Source organism: Artemia sp. Qi Xiang Cuo, chromosome 17 (assembly GCF_049724085.1).
Source record: "Artemia sp. Qi Xiang Cuo chromosome 17, ASM4972408v1, whole genome shotgun sequence".
In the NCBI taxonomy this organism is placed as follows: Eukaryota; Metazoa; Arthropoda; class Branchiopoda; order Anostraca; family Artemiidae; genus Artemia; species Artemia sp. Qi Xiang Cuo.
The window spans coordinates 47,220,281-47,243,480 of record NC_142810.1 but is presented as its reverse complement, the minus strand read 5'-3'; the positions used below and the strand labels follow the sequence as shown (position 1 = coordinate 47,243,480).

Sequence of the window (23,200 nt, the reverse complement as noted above, 5' to 3'; positions counted from 1 at the left end):
TAGCACAGAAAGGAATCTCTTTGAAAAGGCGTATACAAGGTCCAGAATAACACAGAAAGGAACATAAAGGTCTAGAATAACATGGAGATTCCTATACGTCTAAGCAAAATGGTAGGTACTACTCTACTAACGTCGACAGTCATAACATTGACACGTCAGCTCATCGACAGTCACAATCGCTAACCGTCAGAACGTCGACAGTCATAACATTGACACGTCAGCTCATCAACAGTCACAATCGCTAACCGTCAGAACGTCGACAGTCATAACATCAACACCTCAGTTTACGAACAATCACAATAACGACCCGTCGGAACGTCAACAGTTATAACATCGACACGTCTGTTCATCGGCAGTAAAAATTACTACCCGTCAGAACGTTGATGGCCACAACATCGACAAATTATAACATCTAAAAAAAATAATTAGTTGCTATTATGTGTCGATATTGTGACAGTCGACGTTCTGACTGGTAGTGGTTCTGACGGATTTTTGTTATGAAAAAAAAAATGTATAAGTTTATATAATAGTAATAAGCATGTAATAGTTTAAAAACAAATTTCAGCTATATATTTACACATCAGGGGGTGGGGATAAAGCATAGTATATATCAAATACATAACCTAACCTAACCTAGGTACCTTTTCCCCCGTAAACCCCAAAAAACTAAAGTTTTAAAATTTTAGATGTTATGACTTGTCGATGTTATGACTGTCGATGTTCTGACGGTTAGTGGTTCTAACGGATTTTCGTTATGAAAATTTTTTAAGATGTTATGACGTGTCGATGTTATGACTGTCGACTTTCTGACGGTTTGTGGTTGTGACAGATTTTCATTATGGAAAAAAATTTGATGTTATGACGTGTAGATGTTATGACTGTCGACGTTCTGACGGGTATTGATTGTGACTGTCGATGAACTGACGTGTCGATGTTCTGACAGGTAGCAATTGTGACTGTCGATGTCCTGACATGTTGATGTTCTGACTTATTTTTTGTCGATGTTATGACGGATTTTGTCGAGGTCCTGACGGTAGTGGTCCTGACGTGTCAATGTTCTGGCGCCTTCCCTAGATTATTATGCTTAGATAGTTCGTGTGTTTATCGGGTTTCGGTAAGTAGCCGCTGGAAATCTGTCAAGTCTTATTCCATTCATTTTGAATAATCAGTTGAATTAACGCTCAGAGCATAGACCCTATCTTGTAATATTCAAGTATCCTACATTGTAATATTGAGGTACCCCTCATTGTAAAGTAATATTTTTTTTTACGTTGCCAATATATTCTTTTTAAGTTGTTTGATCTCATTTTTTTCCAATGTCATCAATGCCAGCTGACCTTCTGATAGCATAGTGAATTGATGCTCTGCTTTTTTTTCGACGTAAAACATTAAATTGGGTATCCTTTTCCCAGACCACACTGCTTTTCTATGACGAACCAATAAACGTTTAAATGGGGACAAGTCCATTAATTTAGACGGACTTATCCTAATTTAAACGTTTATTTGTTTATGCTCTGCTTGGTAATATGGGACCCAGAGAAAGGTCCCTGCTGCCGCAAGGCTAGGTGGCAAGCCTGCTGCTTGCCCCTGTAGAAAAGACCCAGCAATTGAAACGTCGTATCGACGCCCTATGTTCCAGCATTGACTCTGGAGGATCCTTATCCTTCCTTTTATCTAGAACCCAGACCACAGCTGAGAAAAAAGTAAAGCTACCTATAAAGAAGACCCCAGAAGCAGGAGTGGTTCTAATGAGTATGCTAAGTCGGAATCACTAAAAAAGAATAATAAAGAAAAAAATACAGTTGTAGGAGTTTGCTAAGCGATGTTAGGTGGAGTTGATTTTTTTCCCAAGACCTGTTTGATTTAATTATTTTTATTATTTGCTTAATTATTTTTATAGGGTGTTGTACTAATTTGCTTGATATTTATTCTTATTGGTCACCATCTTGTTTGCCCCTGGCCCTTGGTTCTCGGATATTTGCTAGTTATCGTTTTGGCTATTGGCTGTTTTTTTTTATGCTTGACAATCATGTATGGATATACCTTCACTTAAAAAAAGCTTTTGTTGTACAAAAAAAGAGAGCTGGGAGAGATTTCTCGTTCTTATCTTTAATTTTCTCCACGCAAACTATAATTTTTCTTAGTTTTTTTTTTTTAATGAGGTAATCCAAGCTCTGAAATTGCAAGCTTAATCGGCCCTGACGTAATGCGCTACTAAGAGGCATCCCCTAATTTTATTTATTCATTTTATTTTTTTTCTTATTTGTTTGTATAATTATTTTCTTATTTAATTTTTGTTTGAGGCCTACGCATATTTCTGAATTCAGAATTCTGAAACTGCAAGTCTCACCAAATATTGTGCATATCTTTTATCATTCAGTTTCTTATTTCTTTGTGTAATTCTTTCTCTTATTTCTCCTGTTATTTGCTTAGTAGGCCTGTGTATAAGTGTTCATATGTCGGATTTTGATAACCCCCTTCTAGTGAGCCAATCGGGACTCAGAATCTGCAAGCTTAGGTCGTTTTACCTGATGGACTTTAAAGACCTCATCAAATCTTATTAATTTGTTTTGTATTCCTTTTTCTTATTTCTTTGTATAATTCTTTTTATTGTTTCTCCTTTTTTTCTTTTTTTTTTGTTTTACCCTTGGCCTAGGAATAGATGTTAACATGCCGGTATTTTGGTAATCACCTTCCAATGAGGAAATCAGAATTCTGAAGTTGCAATTTTAATAGACCCTTTACACGGTGGACTTTCAAAGACCTCAGTAAATCATATGTGTTTGTTTTATAACTCTCTTTCCTATTTTTCTGTATAATTCTTTTTCGTATCTCTATTTTTTATTATGTATAATTAATTATTATTTTTTTGTAAGTGTTATTAATTAGTTATATAATTTGATTATATAATTAATTTATAAATTTTATTTTTCGGATTCTGAACATTGCCTTCAAATGAGGAAATCAGAATTCTGAAATTGAAACCTACGACAATTGACTGCTGACCAGATCTAATTGTGTCTATTCCTTTTTTTTTAGAATAAAACCAAAGATAGTTCCTTTAGTCTATTACACACTATGTTGATTAGTGTGCTACTTAGTGCTATGGCCATAGTGTTATATGCTGATACCGGTCACGGAATCCCAGTGAAAGAAGTCACCGTAAATTCAAACAGTCACAAAGAAAAAGGTGTTGAGCACAGTTTGAAGTATTCAAGACGAAAACGGAAAACTGGAATAGATGATCATATTGTAAGTTTGTTCCCCGAATTAGTCTGTAGTAAGGTCGTGTTCGTGGATAGGGGGGGGGGGGGGGGGGTAACGGGGTTTGAAACCCCCTTCCCCCAAATTTTTGTCCGACTCGTAAAAACGTGACAAAAATGAATATGAACCAATTTTTAATGTGTTTTTTTTAAGTTTTATATTGTACCTCCCCCATCGAACAAAAATTCTGGATGTACGCTTGGTCTCTAGTCAGGCTTATACGAACCGGTATTTTGGAAGGAGGAGGGGAAAATAATTTAAGTTGCAGAAAGGGAGTATTATGAAAAAAAAATATAAGAAATTATCGCAGATTATGTAAAATTCTAAAATTGTTTTCTTTTAGAGTTGGGGACGAAGGCCCCTCTCTTCTTATATGTCTGCCTCCCCAGCTTTATTTGTTTTTTTGGTCTGATATTTACGGTGTTGCCATATACCAGCACGGGTTGAGACTGGAACTGGTAAGGTTATAAATTATGATAAAGAATTCTTATTTTTGTATTTTAAGCCTACCGCGAACAATCTGATCAGAACACATGTTCACATAGGGTGGGGTGTGTGTATCCTAGGACTGGTTTAAAGAACTTTTCAGAAAGAGCGAAAATTACCAAATAATGTATATTTTTATATATCTGTTGAATCGTCGAATAATATATAGGAATTTATTTCAAGGGAAGGGCGCCCGTATCTCGTTTAAAGGGGCTCCCCCCCATAAGACTCCCCCCCCCGAGGCAAAAAATTATGTGAATTACAATGTAGAAATTTAAGAGAGTACGAGGAAAACTGTAAAAATCTACACTTTTCGGTAAGGGATTGGATCTAAAGACCCCTTGTGTATATACGCAGTTCTAAATATTCCTTTTAACCTAGTAATTTAGAGCTGTAAGCGCTATAAGCTTGTTATTCGTGCTTGCTTGCGTATGCTTTTTTTCTTTTTTAACGGCCAAGAAACCCTGTTTTAGGCTTGGGCACCCAAAGTATGTTTCATGGTAAGTTATGTCGGGATAATTGCCGTGTAGTAACTTTTTTGCTTCTTGTTATTTAGGAATAACGTTTATTTAAGAACTATAATTCGTTTTGGTCAAAAGTACAGTTACTGCAAACGTGGTTTGTAAATAAAGCTAATTTATGAACAATTAATGAAATGCTTAGAGTGAGTGAGTGATTAATTCTGCGTGTTAGAAGTTCGTTTTGCGCCCTCAAAGTCTTTGGCCCTCACAAGGCCAGGGAAACTGAATTTCAATAGTCTCATAAATTTGTTTTAGTTCTATAGAATTTGCCTCTTTTTGGTTGTTTCTAGGGATTTCCTCCAACTTCCTTAAATGAGCCTTTCCTATACATCAAATTAAGCCCCATCTCCGTGGAAATCGATAAATCCCGTCCTGTGCGATCAGGGACGTGTCCAGGGGGGTGAGGTGAGGTAGTATAGGGTTTGGTCACCCTCAAAATAGTTCTCTTGCTTGTAAATTGGCCGTAAAATGCAGCTGAAAAACCTTACCCCTCACTCATCAAACAAAAATTACCCCCTCCTGAAAGAATCCTGGATGGCCCTGTATGTGATTGAAATGTACATCTAGCAAGGCAATTCTGAAAGAACGGATCAAGCTTTCTTCTAACCGGATTGGAGGTTCATTTTTAGTTCCCTTAATGAGTTCAGAAAGTCGCGGTCTTCAGGGATATTTTAGAAGCTGAAGGAAGACTGCAAAGGCCGAAGTAGTCGTCTATCGATCTCTTCAGCAACTTTGTGATCAGGCGCCATGACGGATCCGACGTTCTTAAACTTTTGAACACTCCTCCAATGGGCTGCTATTTAATGTTATGGAAGTTCTATCCCATCGTTGTGTTTTCATCATCGTAGTTGTTGGAAGATGTATTTTTAGACTTATGTTTTGGGCTCTGACAGCTCCATCATTTAGCATTGATTAATCTTTTTGAGGGGAGGGGGAGAGATTGTAAGGATATCAGCATTTTTAGCATAGTCTAGTTCCTTAACAGAAAAATAGAGACCAATCCCAACACTTCACACTTGTCTACGGTCCTTAGAATCCAATCAACGGCAAAATTAAACAGGGTAGGTTATACCCTGTTATGACTGATCTTTAACAAACATCCTCCATTATCTCGAAGGCAGAGAAAGGTGTCAAAAGTCATTCTACTCACACCTTGACACAAACATTTGTGCATTGAGCTTGCAGGAGTGAGCATATTCTGGATAGGAGTCAAGAATCCGAATATACCAGGTACTCCATCGCCACGTATAGTAGCCCATATGGTGTTCCTTCTGGCCGAGACAAAAGCAGCTATGACATAGGTGAAAATATAGATCGTTTCTTGCCGACTCGTGGATTGGTGCTTCAGTGTTTGTTGCAACCTAAAAATCTTGTTGCAGTACGGTGCTACAACCAGATCTTGTCAAATAGTGGTACTGTATCCGCATGGAGTGTCGCCAGTGCCTATATTTCCCTCTTTTTTTTTTTTTTGTTTTTTTTTTGCTCTGCCGTACATTTCGGGAACGGTTCAAGAGGATGATGACAAAGACTTTGACGACAGATGGAGCTAAGGAAATGCTATTGGGCTTTTTACAGTTTTGTGGGCAACTTTTCCTAAAAGCGGGGATGATATTAGTGTTTCATTTTTGAGAGATGTATCCATTATGCTAAATATCCTGGACCGTAGAAACAAAAATTCATCGACTGCTGACTGCACAGGCGCTGCTCCTACCAGGAGTACCTCTGTAACAAATGTTACTGCTAAACTCATACCAGTCATACTAATGTTTACATAAAGACTGCTATGTCCACGATTGCTCCTACCAAGACTACTACTCCTATCCCACTACTACACGTACCATGACTGCTTCCCCACTAAGGCTACTCTTATCATGACTTCTCCACCCACGACTATTCTTGTTACTATTCCCACCACAACAACTTCTACCGTTCCTGCGACAGTTACACGGCTGCTTCTGCGATGGCTACGTCTACTGTAAAAAAAAATAAGAAGAAAAAAAAACATAAAAAAAAGAACGCACCGGACTCCAGAATTTAAACATAGAAGGAGCAGAAACTACAAAGAATAATGACGTCAAACTGGAAAATGAAAAGTAATTGCCGCAAGTAGGTGTAGCGTTGTCACCCACCTCTAACCCCCATGAAGGGTAGAGTCGCACTTATTCCTAACTGGATTAAAACTAAATAGATAGCTGGAACTGTATGCTTCCTTTTGGTGATTTCTAAGTTTTTTAAGATGATTGTTCGATTTCCCCCGAGCACTGTACAATTTGGCATCTGTCATATGTTTGTATTACTTGACTAGTCTTTAGGGTCCTGAAATCAGGGAGGGGGCTTATAAACTCCATAATCTAATTTACGTGTAAATTAATGAGACACTCGTGAACATTTTAAAATTTGAAAGGGGCATGAACCTGAAGATTCCCACCCTTGCAACTTATTTGTTCCCCATGCTGGTCATGGCGAGTAAGATTTATGCCTGTTCTTGCCAATAAAAAACAAAAAAACAAGCCTTTCCAAGGTTTTGCTTGTATTTTTGGAAAATTTAGAGAGGTCCAAACCCCCTCCCCTAGCCTATTAGGGAAACATAATTCTCTTTGCTGACGAAGCATTTGTGCCGGTAGAACTCTTCTAAAAGAAAATAGGTTACAAAAAACCACATTGGACCGAGAGGCAGAAGTGAACCGCTCACCCGCTAAAATCGGTTAATGCCGTACAAAAAAGAATGAAGAAAGTGGAAAAGATGATATATCGTCGTTTTTTATCGTAAAGCTAGTCAACTGGTGCCACTGTATAAATATTAAACAGCTGCAAAATTTGATTCAGAAATGAGACACTCTAAGCGGGTGGAAAGGGGAGTTTCCCTTTGCGTCACAGCAATAGCTTCAGCTACTACCTTAGCATAAATATTAAAGAAGGCAGAGTCATGAAAAAAGGTGTGGAACTGATGTGTACCAACTATCGTTAATGGAGAGGATAGGAATTGTTGCTACTGTTTAATATTTGTTCTGTGACTGGTTCACTGTAAACTATTTTGTTTTAGCCCCAAATAAGATGTAAAGTACTTTGTTTTAGCACATTTAGCCCAAAATGAGTTATGTGGACATGTTTTTTGTTATTTTGGAGTATCACTTATTATTTATCTATCTATCCTTCTTGTCGTATAGTCACTCCAGTGCTTTGAAGCGAAAATAGGTCTAGCTTCTGATCCAAATTGTTAAATTTGGTTACTGAGATACTGCATTTTTAAAATAAAAGATAAAAATGTGAAGTTGATCACTTTTATTACTGAACGGGATGTATCAATATTGCATTTCTACAATCTTGTCAAAACTTAACGGAATAAAGGAAAAGATATGAAGTTAATTAATTAACTTTTGAACGCCTCTTAAAGTTTTGTATTGGTGCCACTATGTTACATTTTTACAATATTTCAATATAAATGTTACAGTATCATGTTGCCGTATTGCAGTCAAGGCCGTACCTGGGGGACGTTACCGGGTTTGAAGCCCCTCCCCGAAATTTTATGTGAACTGAAGAAAAAGTGACGAAAATGTATATAAACAAGTTTTTGATGCATTGTTAAAAAAATGGTGGTACTGGTTAAGAAAGCGGTAAGCACGCGACAATTGTATTGAAGATCAGATAGAATAATAACCGGGTAGTCTCCAATACATAGGGATTGAGCAAAGGCGTCTCTAGTATATTTAAACTTTATTTTTTGGGGTTTAGGGGGAATAAACGGTACCTAGGTTGGGTTAGGTTAGGTTGGGTTCCGTATGTAATTTATGCTATGCTTTACCCCCACCGCTCCCCCCTAATGTGCAAATATATAGCCCAAATTTGTTCATAAACTATTATATTTTCATCTTATTTTGTTTTATTGCATTAGCATTAACGAAATTTCAGTTATCGCGTACTTACCGCTCTCTTAACCAGTACCAAATGTGAATCTTCAGGTAATCGATATTACAATGCAATATTACAATAGTGCAATGTAAAATTACAATAATTTAATATCGTTTTATCTGAAGCAAAACCCTCAAAATTTAGAGCTGATCGCGACTTCAGAACGGTTCGTATCAGCATTGTGTATCAGCATTCGCATCAGTATATTGCAGTATGAATATTGCAAAATTGTAACATTAAAATATCTGAATTCAGTCGATTTGACGCCGAAACTGCTCATATTAGAATTGTATTATTTCAACATAGGAATTTTGTATTATGTAGTTTGTATGCACAAAATTTTGTATTTTGTCTGCTCAAAAAAAACTTGAAGTTGATCCCCGTTTGACTTCTGAATTGCTTGCATCAGTATTGCAATGTAGAGGTATTGGAACATCAAAATTAGAATAAATTTAATAAAATAAAACCAACCTAATGTAACTTGTCGTAAAAAATAAGGATTTAACATTGCCAAAATTTTGGATTATCATTTTGGAATATATATGATAAAACAGAAGAACCTAAGTTAATCAGTTGTATATCAGTGCATATTTTATCAAGATTTCAGTCCTATTATTTAGGGTATAATAAAATTTAGAACATTTGAAGCTGGTCCCTTTGACTACTGAACGACTTATATCAGTGTTACAATGCTACAATGTTGAAGTATTGCAATATCAATATTCAAAGGCGTATCCGGATTTTCTTCAGGGGAGGAGGGGTATTTATTCAGCGGGGTGGAGGTCCCGCTGAATAAATACCCGCTGAATAATGTTCTTTTGTAGGAGGTCTACAAAAGAACTTCACAAAATGCATTAACAATTTGTTTATGTACGTTTTTGTTCCTTTTCTTTGGAGTCGGACAATTTTTTTTTTGGGGGGGGGGGGCAAACTTCGTAAATCCTCCCCCCTCCCCGGATACGGCTTAGTCATTATTATGAAATCTAAAAGTTTGAAGTTGATCCCTTTGACTTTTGAATAACTTGTGATAGTATCGAAATGATATAATGTGGAAATATAGCAAGCTATTATAAAAATCTAGAAAAAATATACTGTTACTCAATTTGACATCTAAGACGTGCGCAGGGGCTTGAGGCCTGGGCGTCCCCAAATAAACTACATTCCGGATCAAATAAAGTGTCTATTCCTCCCCTCCCCCCCGTCACAAAAAAGAACAGGCGAACATGTCGTATCTGAATAGCACGCATTGATATTTCCTCGGCCGATTTAACTAGATGTCGATATTTTCGTATTAAAACGGCTGCAAAATATACGTAGAACCTGAAAAATTTGACGTTGATCGATTTGACTTCTGAACAGCTCCTATCAAAATGGCAATATCTTAGACTCCATGAAACAATGCTGAACCTATACAGCTGAGATAAGCTTTGGCATATAAAATTCAAAATGTTAACATATGCCCGAGCAGGTTAGGGTGAAAAGTCAAAGGTTTATTTAGAAGGGTGAAAATGACAGCCATCTTCCGGTGGTCCACTTTTATGATCTAGTACCACCTTTTTGTCTAGTCTTTACAAAAACAATCCATTAGCATATCTTGTTTTGACACGAAATATTCGCTGATGCCAGCAGGGGGAAAGAAGGGTAAAAGACAAGTTTCAAATATTTTTCACTGGTAATATGCTTATTAAGTTGTTTTCAGACACTGGGTTTGAAGGGTATTTTGAGCGGTTTTTATAAAAATCGTTTTCAGGTTCTCGGTTCCCAGCCAAACTTTAAAGCGTTTTCATCTTGCGAGTTCCAAGTGTGTCGACCACGGGTTCATCAAAATTTTAACACACCAGAAAGGCAGGGTTAAACATTGGTTCTGAAAAGACCCATGTTCTTTTCCGTGTTGAACACGACACTCAAAACGACAATCAGCACAGCCCGTGTCCAACTCCGTGGTGGATGCGGGTGACATGAAAACGAAGCTTTAGTTGGATTCTACAGCTTGAGCCATAGGCGTCACTTTGGGAGGGAAGTTGCCCCTTGTCCCAATAATTTGGAAATATTATAGTTCATTAAGTAAACCTAACAATGGTAATTGGTGAGAAACTGGTTTATGTGTTGCCAGGTCCAAATTTCCCCCCCCCCAAAAAAAAAATATTGAACTAGTTTAAGAGGAACATTTTAAATTAATTTTTTATTAATATTAACGTCGATATGGCAAAAATTGCGGCACTGATAGTTTTGTTTTGAGTTTGATAGGGTAGACAATTAGATACGCAGGACCGCCAACTTAATTTTATGTTTTGTTTTTCTATGTGTTTGTGTGTATTCTTTAATAAGTATTGTGTAATATTTACGAAATTAAATGAGTAGGGTCTTTGCCAAATGTAGCTTTCTTTGTTACGGCTTGAAGAGAAGGCCAGCGCTACGTTTTACTGTTTGTTGTTTTCTATCCATTATAAAATGATTTCGCGAAATAGGTTCTCAGACACATAAAAATACGTTTAGGCTTGTATTTTTCACAGATTTTCTTAAGTAGCCACCCCCGAAAACCTCCTTTCCCCCAAAGGTATCCCATACCCCCTGAGCCCCTGGGTGTTGACTCCCTTTTGCCCCTCAATCGAAATGATCAAATCACATCCATGGCTTGAGCTACATCATAGTCGCGTCGGTCGATAGAAAGCCAAGTTTTAGGAAAGACTTGAGGTTTTTCTTGATTTTAACGTCACAAGCGGAAAATTAAATTTGAAAGCGAATTAAAAAGAATCCCCCACGAAAAAGGTCCTGGATACGGCTTTGGTGACTAAAATGTGGCCCAGGCTTGAGGTTCCCTGTGAAACGTATGATTTTGATGATTCAGGTGAACAGCGTATTTCCGAAAAAAGAATTTTTCGGAAATGTATCAAGACTACCGCTGTAACTTGCACGGAAAGGACACGGCCCCTAGGTCATATCATGGGATTTACGAGTTTCAGGTCCAACAATTCACCTTGCCAAAACCACAATACTCTTAGAGAATGATCTAAACTTACTAAAATTACGGAAAAATAGGTCTTATTTGAATCTTTTTTAAAAAACATTACAAAAAAACTGTATTTATGAATTTTCTTATAAACATTATTTATTTATAATGATTTTATATTTATTTATAGTTACTTGTAAATATGTTCATTATATAGGCATATGTTTATATTATTACTCTGTATTTTGATTTATCTATAGACTATATAGCTTCAAAAAAAATATAAGTAGTAAAATGTATTTTTCACTCTCACAAAATACAAAACAAACTTCAAAAACCTTATAAAAATGATCCCATATAGGCTATAGGATAAAATATACGTTATGATCCCATATTTAAGGATAAAATAGGATAAAGATCCTCCAGAGCCATTGCTGGCACGTAGAGCGTCGAAGTGACGTTTCAGTTGCTTTTTTTCTTTTTTCTTTTTGTGTTACAGGGACAGGCGTCGAAAGAAGCTTCTCGCCCAACATTTTTCGGGTGACTTTCTTTTCACATTTTTTCGGTCTAGCCTATCTATAATAAGGTGGCCCTTTCATGAGGTTCCCTCTGAAACATGCGATTTTTTTATACACCTACAGCTGTAACTTGCATCGAAAGGACAAGTCCCTTATATTATAGGATTTATTCGTTTCAGATCCAAACATTCAACAAGTTATGACAATTGAATTTTTATTTGATCTGAAATTGCCTTAAAAAAATATGAAAAATTTCAATTTTCGTGTGTTCTGAAACCTTTTCAATGTAGCCTATTTTATATCTAGATAAAAACCTACAGAACAAGGTTAAAAAATTTTATACAAATTTGATACGGTAGATAGGATAAAAAAGGATAAAGATCTTCCAGAGCCAATACTGATGCCTAGGGCGTCGGAGCGCCGTTTCACTTGCTGGGTCTTTAGACGTTTTTGAAGTACCGTAGCAAGCCTGTCGCCCAACTTTCTTCGGGTGACTATTTTTTTTATATATTTTTTACATATCTTCGTTAGATAGACAAAGGAAAATATCGACTATTGATAGCAAAACTGTCGTCTTGCGCTGAAACATTAAAATCGCTTGACTGCAAAAAATACTACTATTACTACTACTACTAACAACAACTCACTTCAGCACCAAACCACCTGAGGCGAACCCAGCTGCGCACGCTCCTCCTCCATCCCAATCTATTCAAAGCCTCCCTCTTTACGCCCTCCCAGGAAGTTCCCATTTCCATTAAATCTTTCTTTACGTCACCCTCCCACCCCAACCACGGACGACCTACTTTCTGTTTAGCCCGAGAAGGTCGGCCGAAAAGGACAATAACCCACGAAAAACTCGGCCAGGGAACATAAACCTGAAATAAGCAAGGATATCAAAATGAGAACGTTTTCCCCCCTCATCCTGAAACAATCCCAACTTTATTGATACCTGAAAACCAACATTTTTCGTTTGGTTGTTTCAAAATTATAAAGCTTTTTGGGCAGTAGCATACTTCCGTCAGTGGTGCCATGTTGAGTCGTGAAAATAAATTCGCAAAACTGATTAATTAAGTTTGATGACGCTTTTTGTCTGTAAAAATTCAAATATTAACAATGTGTTTATTCCCAAAGACAACGACACCTTCAAAGGAAAGCTAAATCAACAAAATGTATATAAACAAACTTTTGATCCGTTTTTTAGTTTTCGTTGTAACCCCCACCCCCTCCCCCCCCCAAAAAAAAGAAGAAAATCACCCACCCCTAACAAAAATCCTGGTTATGGCGCAGCAAGTGTTTTTAGCTTTGTTTTAGTTGGCTTTTCAGCCATGTTTCTTTATTTTTTAGTTTGACACCTACTAGGCCGACTACCCAAAACTTCATATGAAGGTATTTTTTCATGTAAAATTTAACTCCTGATTTTTCTTTTTTTTTTAAGATATATTAAAGGTTGAATAAGTTTCCACTTGACCAATTCATCATTATGGTTTCTTTTCCATTGTCCTCGGCACTTCAAATTTTTGTGCTCTATTAAAACATTTTTCCCAGCTACCAATTTTTTAATTAACAATCCTGTTTCTGCAATCTAACAGAAATTGTTGGTAACTATTGCGACGGTAAAAATAGGCATTAAATTGCATTACTAATCAATTGGACCCATTTACAACGGGCGATAAGTACTGAAGTGCAAAAATCTTATTAATACCTTGAACAAATGTACATCCCAGGGGTTGTCTGAGATAGTTGATATAAACTATTTGCTAAGCTGTTCTCAAAGGTAAGGTCCGGAGGACCTTGTCAGGAGGGTCTGTTCATTGTTCTGCCTTTGAGTCGTTTTTGGCGACAAATCCCTCAGAAGTTTGAAATTCTCAGATACGAGTTTTTGGCGTGACAGCCACTTTACGGTATCTTTTTTTTCGTTTTTCATTTGGCTTGTTAGTCAGATGTGTTGTTGTGCATGTATCTGGATTTTAATGGTTATCATTATTATTTTTTACCCAGATACTGTGAACCATCATGTATGGTCACCGAGACAGTTTTGCATGTAAATAGCGATTTACCAACCATATGTATGCTACAATCAAACTGAATTTGATATCCACAAAACCCATAAAATGAGAAATTAAAATATCAACTAACTGAGTTTAAATAGAGATAAACAGCACCAATGAGCTGGAATTTATTCTAAAAGTCTTATTAAGAAAGGAATAATTTATGTAGATATGAATTTTCGGTTTGGACTTGGACACTCAGAAACTGAAATTTAGTGCTAAATAAAACTACGTCGTATCATTTTTATTTGGAGGAGTGATGGAGGGGAGGGGGGGGGATCAAAACATGGAAGTTTTTTTGAGTATGCATTACTCTGCTGATTCTCTCTGTAACATCGTTTTGAACTTTAAAACAAGCATGAAAGTGCGCTACAAGACTTTGAATACAAAAATCGTCCATGGTTTTTTCTTCAACGAAGAAATTTACATAAATTTAAAAAAAAATTGAATTTTGTAAATTTTGAAGTTAAAAATGATGCTGCTAGTAGGGTCGACAGGGCAATGCATTCTCAACCACATTGTCCTGTCCCATTTTTCCCATTAACATTGTAGAGGAAATATCTAGATTTTGAGAAATGCCCTTTTGGTGTTTTAATTAAAAGAAACGAATATGCTTCCCATCGTCTAGCCTAGGTTTCGAATTATTATCTTTGTGTGTCTTCAAAAAGATGTAAATTTTGAGAAATATAGTTTTTGGTGTTTTATTTTGTTAATGTTCGCCCCCCTCTATTCTGAGTAATATTTTGTTGCGTCTTCACAAAAGAATTCTTTAAATTATGGCCATATCCAGGGGGGATTTAGGGTTTGACCCTCCCGAAATGTTTCACTCGTAAAAACGTAACAGAATTGAATATAAACAAGTTTTGGTGCGTTTGTAAAAGTTTTTTACCCCCCCCCCCCGAAAAAAAACCTGGATACGACCCTGCTTTAAAGATGTAAGAATGATCTATATTTTCCTACTGGTCCTGCCTTTAAGAACGGCTTAACAAACGGTTTTGGGCTGTAATATTTTCAGAATTCTGGAAATGTCGGATACCAGGTACGATCTGTACTCGGGATAGCGACTTTATGGAATATTTTCTTCTTATTAAGTGTATTTTTTTTATTGGGCTTCTGAATCAAATGTGTCACTTTGTTTTTACTCCAGTTGGTAGAAGGAGTAGGTGGGGCAATTGCCCCTCCTTGTAGATTTTGAGATACCTTCTTTGGATCTTCATTAAAAAAAATCGAAATCATCCCCCCTAAGTTTTTTTAAACTGACGCTACTGGTTGCTTCCCACGTATCTAGCTTCTAACTAAATCTGTTTTTGTAAGCAGAGACTGTGTCACCGAGACAGTTTTCTGTGTAAATTCCAATTTATGAGCCATATATATGTTCTAATAAAAATGAATCTGATATCTGCACAACTCATAAAATGATAAATTAAAATATCAACTATCAGTAAGTAAATAATAAAAAAAAAACAAGGACAATGAGCGGAAAATTTTACTTTTGAATTTTTACTAAGAAAGGAATAATATATGTAGACATAATTTATGAATTACTTTTTAAATTTGGACACTAAACAATTAAAATTATTTCTTCTTATATGATTTTGTCATCAGTTTTGCTATAAAAACTATTAAGCCCCCCCCCAGTCTGGAGATACGGATGTCATATGGGGGATTTCAGGAAAGGGTATAGTGCGTCGGATAGAGCATTTGTGTTAAGTGCATTGATAGAGAAGTATGGATCAGGTAGAAATAAGCTCTATGTTGCGTTTTAGACTCAAGAAAGACATTCGACAAGGTGGATAGAGCTCTCCTTTAAATGCGTTTAAGAGATGTTGGGTCTACCTTTCAGCTTTATTCGTTTACTTGTTAGTATGTATTCTGGGACGAAGGCTATGGTCAGGGTCGCAGGTTTGGTACTTTCTAGGCTATTTGACGTTAAGAAGGGAGCGGAGTAAGGCAGCGACATGTCCCCAATACTTTTCGGTATGTTTTTGAATGATATGGTTGAGTTTTGTGAAAAAAAGTGGGCTCCAAAGGTTTGTCTTGGAAAAACAAATTTTTCGGTGTTACTATTCGCGAATGACACTGCATTGGTAGGGAAGTCGGCAAGGGAGCTACATGTGTTGCGTGATTGAATTGCCGAGTATTTGCAAATGAACAAGTTACAGCTTAACGATATGAAAACTAAAGTGACTATTTTTAGCAATAACAGAGAAAACATTGAGAACATATTTCTGTCTGGAAAATAACAAATATAAGTAGATGAAAAAAATAAAGTATCTCGGTTTTATTTTCCAAAGTAATGGTGGATGGAGCTCCCACATTAAAGAAGTGTTTAATAGGGGAAGAGCTGCAACATTTTCACTTTTCCGGAATAAAATTAATGGAATAAGTAATTTGTCTTTGCATTCTAAGAGGATTTTTTTCTAAGATAATGCCGATTCTCCATTAGGGGGCAGAGATTTGGGGACATGAGAACGCTGCCCAGTTAGAATGCGTTCAGTTAGGTTATTTCAAGAGATTGTACGGGCTGCATAGAACGACCCATACTCAGTTTCTAAATGATAAAACGGTTCAAATGATAAAATTTTGGCCAAGGGTTGTACATCTACCCAGTGATAGGCTACTGAAGACTGCATATGATGAGTTACTTTAGTTACGAAGGAAAAGATCTTGGCCTTTTAAAGTCAAGTAGGTACTGGACAAATCAGGTTTTTCTTTCGCTTGGAATGATGTCCTTGTACCAACTAGTCAACAAATACAGTTGAACAAGGAAATCGAGCGGGTGCTGGAGGACCAGGCGATACAGAAATGAGGTGAGGAGATTAAGAATTCGGAAACTTTAAGATACTATAAAGAGGTTAAGATAGCATATGGACAGGAATTCTAATTTAAGTTAAATTTACCGGCTTGATACCTTACCAATTGGATGCAGCTACGATCAACTGCCTTCCGATTCGTTCGAGATCGAAGATTTTTGAAAGGAGGAAAAGTGTTCCGGACGGCAGGTCTGCTTGCCCTCTTTGCCAAGAAGAGGAGGAGAATTTGGAGTATTGTCTGAGTCGTTGTCGAGGTCTTTTGGGGGCAAGGGAAAATTTATTTGGGAATGATGGATTGCTGCTTCATGATGCCTTGTAGAGTACGTTGCCACAGTTTATTTGTCTATTGGGAAGATCTCTTGATCATTTTTCTTGCAAAAAGAAGAGAGTAGTTTTATTTCTTCTTTATTATTGTGACGAGTGTTGTAATTCGTTAGTGTTGTAACACGTTGTCTTATTTTATAAACTTCGGAGGGGATTGGTAATCAGAAGTCCTAGTGCCTTTTTTAAGATTCAGAGTGATCAGAGGATGGATACTCCCCCCCCCCCCGACACTTCGTATTTTCCTGAAATGTATCTGATAGAAATTTTTAGATGGCCGTTTGTTGTCGTAGAAACTTCGAAAAAGGCTCATTCGATTGGAAATTGAAAGGGCTATTTTTAATAGTCGAAAGTTATTGGAGGGCAACTAACTCCTTTCCAACGCCCACCATTTTCCCAAACACATCTAATCAAAGTTTTAAGATAGCCACTTTGTTCGACGTAAATGAAAGGTCCTAGAATTACGTCTTTGAGTTTGGCCCCCCACCCCCCCCAAGAGCCCTCAGGGCAAGGGTTCCCGAAATGCATCTGATAGAAATTTTGAGATGGCTATTTGTTGTCGTAGAAACTTCGAAAAAGGCTCATTCGATTGGAAATTCAAAGGGCTAGTACCCTTTTTCATAGTCCAAAGTGATTGGAGGCCAACTAACCCCCCTCCCACGCCCACCATTTCCCCAAACACATCCAATCAAAATTTTGAGATATCCATTTTGTTGAGCGTATTTAAAAGGTCCAGGAATTATGTCTTTGAGGATAACCCCCTTCCCCCCAGATCCTTCAGGTCAAGGGTTGTAAGTTATGCCCTTGGGGTATATAAGGTATATACAGAAAGGGTGATCATATAAACTTCGGAGGGGGCTCATTGGATAGGTAATAAGGCTTTCTAGTGTCCTGTTTAAGATTCAGAGTAATCGGTGGGTGGATAACCCCCTCCCCCCGTTACCTCGTATTTTCCCGAAACGCATCTGATAGAAATTTAGAGATGGCCATTTGCTGTCATAGAAACTTCGAAAAGAGCTCATTCGATTAGAAATTGAAAGGGCTAATGCCCTTTTTATTAGTCGAAAGTGATTGGAGAGCACCTAACCCCTCCTCCCATGGCCACCATTTCCCCAAGCACATCCAATCAAAATTTTGAGATAGCCATTTTGTTCAACGTAATTGAAAGGCCCGGAAATTATGTCTCTAAGGATGACAAATACCCCACAGCCCTCAGGGCAAGGGTTATAAGTTATGCCCTGGGGGCAAATAAGGTATCATAGGCAGTGCAATAGCGCTGCCTAAGTAAAGAGCGATGTGCGCACAATGTATTATTTATTTATTATTATTATTTTTTTGTCTAGACCACGGCACTTCGCATGGAAAGAGTTGTCGTAGAAACTTCGAAAAGGGCCCATTCGATTGGAAATTTAATGGGATAGTGCCCTTTTTAATATTCAAAAGGGATTGGAGGGCAACAAACACCCGTTCCATGCCCACCATTTCCCCAAACACATTCAATCGAAATTTGAGATGGTCATTTTGTTCAACGTAGTTGAAAGATCCGGAAATTATGCCCTCAGGACAAGGGTTGTAAGATATACCCTGGGTTCATATAAGGTTTCATAGGCAGCGCGTTAGCGCTGCCTAAGTAAAGAACGATGTGGGCACAATGTGTTTTTTTTTCTTCACCCGGGCACTTCGTATCGAAGGAGTTGTCGTAGAAACTTCGAAAAGGGCTCATTCGATTGGAAACTGGAGTGGCTAGTGCCCTTTTTAATAGTCGAAAGTGATTGGAGGGCAACTAGCCCCCACCCACGTCCATCATTTCCCCAAACACATCCAATAACACTTTGAGATAGCCATTCTCTTCAGCGTAGTTTATTTCTATATAGACAATATATTATTGAAGAGGAATCTTCCCCTCAACCCTCGGGGCAATAGTTTTAAGTTATGTCTCGGGGTCCTATAAGAACGGTGTTGGAACAATTCACTATTTATTATTTTTCCTTTAGAGATGGCCACTTCATATGGAAGGAGTCGTCGTAGAAATTTCAGAATGAGATCATTCAATTGGAATTTGAGAGTTCTTGTGCCCTTTTTAATCGTCAAAAGTGATTGGAGGGCAACTAGGCCCCCCAATGCCCATCCTTCCCCCAAACACATCCAATCAAAATTTTGAGATAGGCATTTTGTTCAGCGTAGTTGATTTCCTGATAGAAAATATGTTTTTGAGGAGGACACTCCCCCACAGCCCTCAGGTTAAGGTTTGTAAGTTATGCCCTGTGGGCATAAAAGGTTTTTATAGAAGGCGTTGTCGTAAAAACTTTAAAACAGGTGGGCAACTAGCCCCCATCCTCACGCCCATCATTCCCCCAAACACATTCAATCAAAATTTTGAGATAGCCATTTTGTTCAACGTAGTTGATTTCCAGATAGAAAATATGTTTTTAAGGAGGACACTCCCCCACAACCCTCAGAGCAAGGTTTTTAAGTTATGCCCTGGGGACATATACGGTTTTTATAGAAGGTGTTGTCGTAAAAACTTTAAAACAGGTGGGCAACTAGCCCCCATCCACACGCCCATCATTCCCCTAAATACAGCACAGAAAAACTGTTAGATTTCAATTTTGCTCAACTTAGTTGATTCCCTGGTCGACAAAGTATTTTTGAGAAAGTCACTCCCCCACAACCCTTGGGGCACGGGTTAGAAGTTATGGCCTGGGAGCCTAGAAGGTTTTTATTGAAGTCGTTATCGTAGAAACTTCAAAAAAGGCTCATTAGATTGGAAATTCAAAGGGCTATTGCCCTTTTTAATAGTCGAAAGTGATTGGAGGGCAACTACCCCCCCCCCACGCCCATCGTTTCCCCAAACACATCCAAACAAAATTTTTAGATAGCCATTTGGTCAGCGTAGTTGATTTCCAGATAGAAAATATGTTTTTGAGGAGGATACTCCCCCACAACTCTCGGGGCAAGGGTTTTAAGTTATACCCTGAGGGTATAACGATTCTGGCACAATGTACTATTTACTCATTTTTTTTTCCTTTAGAACAGGGCACTTCATATGGAAGGGGTCGTCGTAGAAACTTTAAAAAATGTTAATTTCATTGGAAATTGAGAGTTCTAGTGCCCTTTTTAATAGTCGAAAGTGATTGGAGGGTAATTAGCCCCCCCCCCTCACGCCCATCAATCCCCCAAACACATCCAATCAAAATTTTGAGATAGCCATTTTGTTCAGCGTAGTTGATTTCCAGATAATAAATATTTTTTTTTGAGGAAGACATTCCCCCACAACCCTCAGGGCAAGGGTTCTAAGTTATGTCCTGGGGGCATATAAGGTTTTTATAGTAGGCGTTGTCGTAGAAACTTCAAAAAAGGCTCATTCGATTGGAAATTCAAAGGCCTTGTGCCTTTTTTAATAGTCGAAAGTGATTGGAGGGCAACTAGCCCCCCCCCCCCCACGCCCATCATTTCCCCAAACACATCCAATCAAAACTTTGAGATACCCATTTTGTTCCCCGTAGTTGATTTCCAGATAGAAAATATGTTGTTGAGGAGGACACTCCCCCACAGCCCTCAGGGTAAGGGTTTTAAGTTATGCCCTGGGGGCATATAAGGTTTTTAAAGAAGGCGTTGTCGTTGAAACTTCAAAAAAAGCCCATTCGATTGGAAATTCAAAAGGCTAGTGCCCTTTTTAATAGTCGAAATTGATTGGAGGGAAACTAGCCCCCCTCCCACGCCCTTCATTCCCCCAAACATCCAATAAAAAAATTTTAGATAGCCAATTTGTTCAGCGTAGTTGATTTCAGGATAGAAAATATATTTTTGAGGAGGAAGCTCCTCCCCAACCCTCAGGGCAAGGATTAAAAGTCATTCCCTGGGGGCATAAAGGGTTTTTATTGAAATCTTTTTCGTAGAAACTTGAAATAGGGTTCATTATATTGGAAATTCAAAAGGCTAGTACCCTTTTTTAATTGTCAAAAGTGATTTGAGGGCAACTAACCCCCTTCTCACGCCCCCTTTTCCCCAAAGAATATCCAATCCAAATTTTAGATAGCTATTTTAGTCTACATAGTTGAAAGTTTTGGAAATTAGGTCTTTAAGGATGATAACCCCTCTCCCCCACAGCCCTCAGGGCAAGGGCTGTAAGTTATGCCCTTGGGCATGTAAAGTTTTTATTGAAAGCGTTGTCGTATAAACTTAGAGAGGGCTCATTCAATTGGAAATTGAAAGGGCTAGTGCCTTTTTTAATAGTTGAAAGTGATTGGATAGCGACTAACGCCCCGCTCACGTCCACTATTTTCCAAAACAAATCCAATCAAAATTTTGAGTTATCCATAGTTGAACGTTCCGGACATTAGGTCTTTTAGGATGATAACCCCCTCAGAGCCCTCACTGCAAGGGTTGTAAGTTATGCCTTGGGGGCATATAAGGTTTATATAGAAAGTTGCTGCATAAATCATAGGCAGCAGGATCGCGCTGCCTAAGTAAAGAACGGGGACACTCGAGAACGAGACAAGAAACGGGGACTAACTAAAGAGGAGGACACTCCCCCATAACCATCAGGGCAAGGGTTTGAAGGTATTCCCTGGGGGCATATAAGAACAATGTTGGCACAATGTTTTATTTATTAATGTTTTCCTTTAGAGCAGGGCACTTCGTATCGAAGAAGTTGTCGTAGAAACTTCGAAAATCGCTCATTCAATTGGAAATTGGAGTGGCTTGTGCCCTTTTTAATAGTCGAAAGTGATTGGAAGGCGACTAACACCCCTCTCACGCCCACCATTTCCCGAAACACATCCAATCAAAATTTTGAGATATCCATTTTGTTTAACGTAATTAAAAGTTCTGAAAATTCGGTCTTAGAGGATGACAACCATCCTAAAAGACCTTAGGGAAGGGTTGTAATTTATGCCCTGGGGACATATAAGGTGTTTATAGAAAGCGTTGTCGTTTCCAAAAGGGCTCATTCGATTGGAAATTGAAAGGCCTTGAGCCCTTTTTAGTAGTCGAAACTGATTGGAAGGCTTGACATTTTTATAGTAAAGATCGAAGTGGGTATAATGTATTATATTTTGTTGCTGTTGTTGTTTAGACTAGGGCACTTCGTATCGAAGGAATTGTCGTGGGAACTTGGAAAATGGCTCATTCGATTGAAAATAGAAAGGGCTGATGCCCTTTTTAATAGTCGAAAGTGATTTGAGGTCAACTAATCCCCCTTCCGACCCCCACCCTCCCACGCCAACTCTCCGATTTCGTCTCTTAAAATTTAACCAAATCAAAATAGCGTAGGTGTATCCAAGCTATCAAAGAAAGTAGGCTAAACAGATTTTTTTGCGAATGGTATCAAGTTTTCCATTTCAGGTCAACTAGAGGTGGTGTGAAACTAAATTAAACAGTACTATTTGTGTCCAGATTTTTAAAAGGGTGTATGTTGTTAAAATGGCTGAAAATTTTTCTCCAGCATACAAATAGCAGGCCAAACTATAAAGTCTTAAAAAGCGAAAAGATTTAAAGTATTATTTTCTTTTTCCCTGAAAAGATTATGCTAGTAAAAAATTACCAGAAATTAATTTAAAATTTTTTTGCACAAAACCAGTTTTTAAACGAACATTAATGAGTTCCATTGAACAAAAAATTAACCGAACCAAAATCAGATAATCTACCAAGCGTGAAACTACCACAAATCAGCATAGATAAATAAATGAAACCCAAAACGAACAGAAATTACAATAATTAACCGAGTCAAACTCAAAGCGGGCATAAATTAACATAAGTTGGGCGCAAAACCCCTATGCCTTCCCAAGACCAGAACAAAATTTGCACTTTACTGAAAAAATACAAATGAATGTGCATTGTCAGTTTAATATACATATACTGATATTTAGTAATCAAAATGTTAGTATTATTTGACTTATTAAAGTTATAAAAGTAAAAACATTTATATTTTTTCAGTAAAGTGCTTCTAAAAAGACTCATTCGACTGGAAATTGAAGGGGCTAGTGCTCTTTTTAGTAGTCTAAAGAGATTGGAGGGGAACTAACCCACCTCACACGCCCACCATTTCCCCAACCACATTCAATCAAAATTTTGGCATAGCCATTTTGTCCAACTTAGTTAAAAGGTCCGGAAATTATATCTTTGAGGATGACTCTTTGAGGATATCTTTGATGATCGTATAAACTTCGGAGGGGCTCACTGGATTGGTAATCAGAAGTTCTAGAATTCTTTTTAAGATTCAAAGTGATCGGAGGGCGGATAACCCCCCCCCCACCCCCGACACCTTATATTTTCCCAAATGCATCTTATAGAAATTTTGAGATGGCCATTTGTTGTCTTAGAAACTTAAAAAAAGGATCATTCGATTGGAAATTGAAAGGACCTTTTT

The 23,200-nt window shown here is 37.7% G+C and overlaps 1 protein-coding gene across 1 annotated transcript in view; it reads left to right on the top strand.

Annotated features, from left to right (window-relative positions):
• The first annotated feature begins 3,044 nt into the window (after positions 1 to 3,044).
• Positions 3,045 to 23,200, top strand: part of LOC148942268 (matrix metalloproteinase-2-like) — a 210,179-nt gene continuing 190,023 nt past the window's right edge. Inside the window, exon 1 of the mRNA XM_089103556.1 lies at positions 3,045 to 3,252. Within this exon, the coding sequence (XP_088959682.1) occupies positions 3,079 to 3,252 (174 nt within the window). The 5' untranslated portion in view covers positions 3,045 to 3,078. The remainder of the gene's footprint in view (positions 3,253 to 23,200) is intronic.